The sequence below is a fragment of the Loxodonta africana genome, chromosome 3 (genome assembly GCF_030014295.1).
Source record: "Loxodonta africana isolate mLoxAfr1 chromosome 3, mLoxAfr1.hap2, whole genome shotgun sequence".
In the NCBI taxonomy this organism is placed as follows: domain Eukaryota; kingdom Metazoa; phylum Chordata; class Mammalia; order Proboscidea; family Elephantidae; genus Loxodonta; species Loxodonta africana.
The window spans coordinates 30973719-30981267 of record NC_087344.1 but is presented as its reverse complement, the minus strand read 5'-3'; the positions used below and the strand labels follow the sequence as shown (position 1 = coordinate 30981267).

Genomic DNA, 7549 nt, shown 5'->3' with positions numbered 1-7549 from the left:
TCCAAGGTAAGGTCATCAAAGCTCCATAGACATATCCAAACTCCCTGAGAAACCGAATTGCTGGGCTGAGGGCTATGGGGACCATGGTCTCGGGGAACGTCTAGCTCAATTGGCATAACAGAGTTTATAAAGAAAATGTTCTACATTCTACTTTGGTGAGTAGTGTCTGGGATCTTAAAAGCTTATGAAGAAAGCATTCTGCATCCCACTTAGAAAACATTCTGCATCCCACTTTGGAGAGTAGTGTCTGGGATATTAAACACTAGCAAGCGGCCATCTAAGATGTATCAATTGGTCCCAGCCCACCTGGAGCAAGGGAGAAGGAAGAACACCAAAGACACAAGGTAATTATGAGCCCAAGAGACAGAAAGGGCCACATAAACCAGAGACTACATCAGGCTGAGACCAGAAGAAGTAGATGGTGCCCAGCTACAACTGATGACTACCCTGACAGGGAACACAACAGAGAACCCCTGAAGCAGCAGGAGAACGGTGAGATGCAGACCCCAATTTCTCAAAAAAAGACGAGACTTAACAGTCTGACTGAGACCAGAAGGACCCTGGTGGTCATGGCCCCCAGACCTTCTGTTAGCCCAAGACAGGAACCATTCCCAAAGCCAACTCTTCAGACAGGGATTGGACTGGACAATAGGATAGAAAATGATGCTGGTGAAGATTGAGCTTCTTGGACCAAGTAGACACAGGAGACTATGTTGGCATCTCCTACCTGGAGGGGAGATGAGTGGGCAGAGGCAGTCAGAAGCTGATGGAATGGACATGAAAAGAGAGAACGGAGGGAAGGAGTGGGCTGTCTCATTGGGGGAGAGCAATTAGGAGTATATAGCAAGGTGTATATAAATTTTTGTATGAGAGACTACTTGATTTGTAAACTTGCACTTAAAGCACAATACAAATTTAAAAGAAAACCTTATGACTAACAGCGAAACATTGCCTGATATAGTGCCAGAAGATGAGCCCCTTAAGTTGAAAAGCACTCAAAATATGACTGGGGAAAAGCTGCCTCCTCAAAGTAAAGTCCACCTTAAAGATGCCAATGGAGTAAAGCTTTCAGAATCTTCATTTGCTGATGTGGCACGACTCAAAATGAGAAATAACAGCTGTAAACATCCCTTAATAACTGGAACATAGAATGTACAAATCTGGGAAAATTGGAAGTTCTCAAAACTGAAATGGAATGCATGAAGATTGATATCCTAGGCATTAGTGAGCTGAAATGGACTGGTATTGGCCATTTTGAATGAGACAGTCATGTGGTCTGCTATCCCGGAAATGACAAATTGAAGAGAAATGGCATCACATTCATTGTCAAAAAGAATATTTCAAGATCTATCCTAAAGTACAATGCTGTCAGTGATAGGATAACACCCATATGTCTACAAGAAAGACCAGGTAATACAACTACTATTCAAATTTTCACACCAACCACTAAGGCCAAAGATGAAGAAATTGAAGATTTTTACTGACTTCTGCAGTCTAAAATTGATCAATCATGCAATAAAGATGAATTGATAATTACTGGCAATTGGAATGCCAAAGTTGGAAACAAAGAAAAGGATCTGTAGTTAGAAAATATGGCCTTGGTGATAGAAATGATGCTGGACATCACATGATAGAATTTTGAGAGACAAAAATTATGGTCGTATTCATTGCAAATGTGTCTGTTCAACAACATAAACGGCGACTATACATATGGACCCCACCAGATTGAAAACACAGGAATCAAATCAACTACATCTATGGAAAGAGACGTGCACAAGCTCAATATCATCAGTCAGAACAAGGCCAGGGGCCAACTGCAGAATAGATCATCATTGCACATATGCAAACTGAAGTTGAAGAAAATTAAAACAAGTCCACAAGAACCAAAATACAACCTTGAGTGTATTGCACCTGAATTTGGAGACCATCTCAAGAACAGATTTAATGCTTTGAACACTGACGACCCAAGATCAGACTAGTTGTGGGATGACATCAAGGACATCGTACAAAAGAAAGCAAATGGTCATTAAAAAGGCAGGAAAGACAAGACCACAATGAATGTCAGAAGAGACCCTGAAACCTGCTCTTAAAATTAGAGTAGCTAAAGCAAATGGAAGAAATGATGACGTAAAGAGGTTAAACAGAAGATTTCAAAGATGGCTTTAGAAGACAAAGTAAAGTATTATAATGAAATGTGCAAAGACCTGGAGTTAGAATACCAAAAGGGAAGAACACGCTTAGCATTTCTCAAGCTGAAAGAACTGAAGAAAAAAATCAAGCCTCAAGTTGCAATATTGAAGGATTCTAAGGGCAAAATGTTGAACGACGCAGAAAGCATCAAAAGAAGATGGAAGGAATACACAGTCACTATACAAAAAAGAATTGGTTGAAGTTCAGCCATTTCAGGTGGTAGCATACGATCAAGAACCAATGTTACTGAAGGAAGTCCAAGCTGCACAGAAGGCACTGGCGAAAAACAAGGCTCCAGGAATTGATGGAATACCAAATGAGATATTTCAACAAATGAATGCGTCACTGGAAATGCTCACTCGTCTATGCCAAGAAATTTGAAAGACAGCTACCTGCTCAACCTACTGAAAGAGATTCATATTTGTGCCCATTCCAAAAAAAGATGATCCAACAGAGTGCAGAAATTATCAAACAATATCATTAATATCACTCACAAGTAAAATTTTGCTGAAGATAACTAATAAATGGTTGCAGTGGTACATTGACAGGAATTGCCAGAAATTCAAGCCAGATTCAGAAGAGGACTTGGGATGTCAGATGAATCTTGCGACATTCACCCAATATACAACTGGACAGACAGGAGCCATTACTGAGCAACGCTGGATTTTATTAACAGGTAAGAGGTCTCTGATCTATTTTGAGGGAACTGTTTTGTACGTTCACTTCTGCTGATCCAGCAACTCCAGCCAGGAGGGCCAGCAATGCTATTCGCCATGATACAAACATAAGGGTATGCTCTTGTGCATGTCCTGGTGAACAACCAATGGGAACTCCAGGCCCAGACGAGTCACAAAAGTGTAGAAACTCAAATAAGTCAACCATTTCAATGAATTCAGTTACTTTTTAACTATATAGTATTTACGTACAGAGTTATGTCCTAAGTTTTGTAAACAATAATATTTATAACTTTAACTTTAAAATATGTTTGGTATACAAGTGGATGCAATCTAGCATATGCTTAAAATAATACTAACATGAGTAATAATTTAATATAATACTAACATAGCAAACACCCAAAAATACTGGAAATATTAATATTTATCTAACTTGAGAAGTTTTAATTTATGTATCATTTGAGTTTCTTTTTTATTGTTGTGTGGAACGCAGCACTTGATATTACTCTATATATGCTAATAAACAAGATATTATTAGGCACATTGTTGTTGTTAGGTGCCATTGAGTTGGTTCCGACTCATAGCTACCCTATGTACAACAGAACGAAACATCTGGTCCTGCACCACCCTCACAATCCACTGTGTCAATCCATCTTGTCGACTGTCTTTCTGTTTTTACCTGACCCTCTACCTTACCAAGCATGGTGTCCCTCTCCAGGGACTGGAATTATCCTCCAAGACAAAGTTCCAGAACACAGAGGGAGAAGGGTAGAGCCCACACCTTGGCAGCTTCTCCTCCTGTGTTCTGGACCTTCATGTTGGTGGACACCTACAGCCTAAAGGAAGGAACCTGCCTCTATGGATTCCCCTCCCTGACTCGGGGCCTCAATCTTGCCCCTTAAGTCCACCCTCAACCCTGGTTCCTTTCCTGCTTTAACACCTCCCATGGCTCCCTACGCCCACAGGATAATTCCATGATCAGGTTCTCACAGAACCTGCAGAAGCGAGGGGCTCCTGTGGTCAGGACAATTGCAGTCAGGATCCTGGGCTCAGAGACACTGACCCCGTCTCAACCAAGCCACTCCCACCCCCGGGTCCCCACGGTCCCTGCTGGCTCTGAGGGAGACTCCACCAGAGGTGACAGCAGAGTTTTATTCCTGGGAGTCTCTAAGGTAGGTGAGTTGGGGTTGCGTCTACGGGGCAAGGGGGTGGGGGGTGTCACTGCAGGCCGCACCCAGCTGCTCCATCCGCAGCCACAAACCATCTTCAGCACGCAGGATCAGCTCCGGCTTCCTCCGAGGCTCAGCGTCATCCGGCAGGACACGGAAGCGCAGCAGCGTGAGCGCCAGAACCACCTTCATCTCCGTCATGGCGAAAGTCTGCCCGATGCAGTTCCTACGGGCAGGGAGCAGGTCTGACTTAGCCCAAGATGCCCATTAGGGTCGCTATGGCACCTTGAAACTGGCCTGGGACCCCCACCCCCACCCAGATTAGCTAGAGGAATAGAGAGGTGGTAAGTGAGCCCTGGAACCCAACGTGGGCTTTCGTGTGCCCTGAGCTTGGCTCAGACTAACCCCCAACTCAGCCCAGCAGATGGGGAAGGGGCTCTGAGCATCTAGGGACCCTCCTTGGAGCTGCTCCCTTTTCCTAGAACCTTGTCCAGAATTCTCCCAGGAGGATAACTCAGTTCCCCCACTCAGGGATGGGGGGCTCTGACTTCTTCCCAGACCCCTGCAACTCATCGTCCCATCCCTGTGTTAGATGTTGGCAGGCCTTACCTGGGCCCCGCAGAAAAAGGAATAAAAGCCAGCGGTGACCTCTTCTGGGGATTTTCTGGGTCGAAGCGAAATGGGTTATATACCTGGGGTCAGGGAGAGACAGCATTGCTGGGTGGGGTCTCTTAGCACAGCCACCCACGACCAAAAAAGACACATGTGGGAAGAGTACAGGGACAGTGTGTCTGATTTCCCCAGGAAGGGCCCTGCACCCTCTCCCCAGGTCTCATGGATGGAGAAGGGATGGGGCAGCACCTCTGGCTCAGGCCAGACTGATGGGTTGTGATGAATCCCGAAGATGCTGATGACACAGATATTCCCTGTAAGGAATGAGGGGACAGTCAGAATGAGGTCTCCGCTGCCTGATGGGCCCCGTCCCTGCCCAGGACCTCTTCCCCTGCTGTTGTGGTCACCTTTGGGGATGACCCGGCCATCAGGGAGCACCACATCCTGGGTACAACAGCGGGAGATGACAGTAACTGGGGGATGCAGTCGAAGACTCTCCTTGATACACATGGTCAGGAAGGGCATCTGGGCCAGATCGTCCCTAAGGAAACCCCAACAATTAACCGAGGAGCAGAGACTCCCCTATCCCCCACCCCCATCAGCCAATTACACCCCCTTACCATCTCCTTCTGACCCTTACTCCCTATAACAAAATAAATTCCAGATGAACCAAAGATTTATACATTAGAAAATCAAAATCACGAAAGTACTATATGAAAACTTGGCCTTGAATTTTTAGAAGCCCCTCTAAGCAAAACACTCAGGGAGCATCCTTGAAAGGGTGAATACGCTTGCCTTAAAATTAAAAATCTTCTGCAGAGTAAAAAAAGCAAAAATCAAAGAACAAATGAGTCAAAAGCAAAACAAAGATGTCTGCTAATACAATCTGTAATGTAATATTGCACTGGCAATACCAGCTAATACGATTAGACAAGGAGTAACAAAAGAAATGTGGACGGAAAGATACAATTTTTTGCTAGATATTTTGCTGGATGCCTTTGAATTATGATGCTGGCTAAGAATATTGAATGTACCATGAACAGTCAGAAGAACGAACAATTCTGTCTTGGAAGAAGTACAGCCAGAACGTTCTTTAGAAGCGAGAATGGTGAGACTTCATCTCACATACTTTGGACGTGTTAACAGAATGGACCAGTCCCTGGAGAAGGACATCACGCTTGGTAAAGTAAGGGTCATCGAAAAAGAGGAAGACCTTCAATGAGACGGATTGACACAGTGGCTGCAACAATGGGCTCAAACATAGCAACGATTGTGAAGGTGGCATAAGACCAGGCAGTGTTTGGTTCTGCCGTACATAAGGTCGCTATGAGTCAGAACCAACTCAGTGACACCTCACCAAAAAAAAATGTGGAGGGAAGGATATTTTTTGCTAGATATTATATTTTACTTGGGAAATAACAGAATCCACTGGAAGAAAACATTACAAACAATGAAAATTCATGAAGAAGCTCAATTAAAATTTTTGCTATTTTTCCCCCTTTGTGTGTGTGTGTGTGTGTGTGTGTGTGGCTATTTAATTTTATATATAGCTAATATACAACTGGACCAATACGCAACATCATGATAAAGGGAGAAAAAATTGAAGTTGTCAAGGATTTCTTTTTACTTGGATCCACAATCAACACCCATGGAAGCAACAGTCAGGAAATCAAATGATGCACTGCACTGGGAAAATCTGCTACAAAAGACCTCTTTAAAGTGTTAAAAAGCAAAGATGTCACCTTGAAGACTAAATTGCACCTGACCCAAGCCATGGCATTTTCTATCACCTCATATGCATGCAAAAGCTGGACAATGAATAAGAAGACCAAAGAAGAATTGATTCATTTGAATTATGGTGTTGGCAAAAAATATTGAATATACGGTGGACTGCCAAAAGAACAAACAAATCTGTATTGGAAGAACTACAACCAGAATGCTCCTTAGAAGCAAGGCTGGTGAGACTTCGTCCCACCTACTTTGGACATGTTATGAGAAGGGATCAGTCCCTGGAGAAGGACTTCATGCTTGGTAAAGTAGAGGGTCAGAGAAAAAGAGAAAGACCCTACACAAGATGGATTGACACAGTGGCTGCAACAAAGGGCTCAAGCGCAACAACGATTGTGAGAATGGTGCAGGACCAGACAGTGTTTCGTTTTGTTGTGCATAGGGACTCCACGAGTCAAAACCAATTCAATGGCACCTAACAACAACAACAACAACATAGCTAATACACCCAGATGGTTCAAAATCAAAGAGTATAAAAGAAGAGATTTTCTCTCGCACTCCTACGGTCCAAAACCATCCAATTCCCTTCCATATTGCGAGTTTCTATAACTCCTTCCAGAGCTACTTTTGTGCATCATTGTTAAAAATATTAGTAGCGCACTACATGCTATACGGAGTCCCTGAGTAGAGTCCCTAAGTGGTACAAATGGTGAACATGCTCAGCTGCTAACCAAAAGATTGAAGATTCGAGCCTACCCAGAGGTACCTCAAAAGAAAGACCTGGTGATCTACCACTGAAAAAAATAGCTATTGAAAACCCTATGGAGCAGAGGTTGGAGCCCAAAATGGCAACTTAGACTGACGCACCAGCACATCTCCCCACATCAAAGACCTGAGATACCAAGTGAAACAGATACAGATGACAACCTTGGAACCCTGAACATCAAATGAAGGATGAAGAATTAGACTGAGCTCTGAGTGAAAAAAAGAGAAAGAAAACAGCAGATGCAGAGAGATACAGATTCTCGGGCCTTGCCACCCAGCTAGACACTGCGTGGCCATCTTGGGACAAAGCAGGTAGTGTTCCTGGGTGAGGAGCACAAGAAGGCAACATTACAGAACTCACACAGGAGAAAGAGATACTATGCAAACAAACCTGGAATAAAACAAGGTGAG

The 7549-nt window shown here is 43.8% G+C and overlaps 1 protein-coding gene across 3 annotated transcripts in view; it reads right to left on the bottom strand.

The window, feature by feature from the left end:
• Positions 1-1209: 1209 nt before the first annotated feature.
• The window catches only part of LOC100659544 (cytochrome P450 4F3-like), a 32006-nt gene continuing 25666 nt past the window's right edge, over positions 1210-7549 (bottom strand). The window contains exons 10-13 of one of the 3 annotated variants that reach the window (XM_064280895.1): positions 5053-5186; positions 4895-4959; positions 4643-4725; positions 1210-4259 (exon numbers count right to left, since the gene is read on the bottom strand). In XM_064280895.1, the coding sequence (XP_064136965.1) occupies positions 4058-4259; positions 4643-4725; positions 4895-4959; positions 5053-5186 (484 nt within the window). In that variant the 3' untranslated portion in view covers positions 1210-4057. The remainder of the gene's footprint in view (positions 4260-4642; positions 4726-4894; positions 4960-5052; positions 5187-7549) is intronic. The other 2 variants (XM_023552280.2, XM_064280894.1) reach the window with 2 other exon arrangements.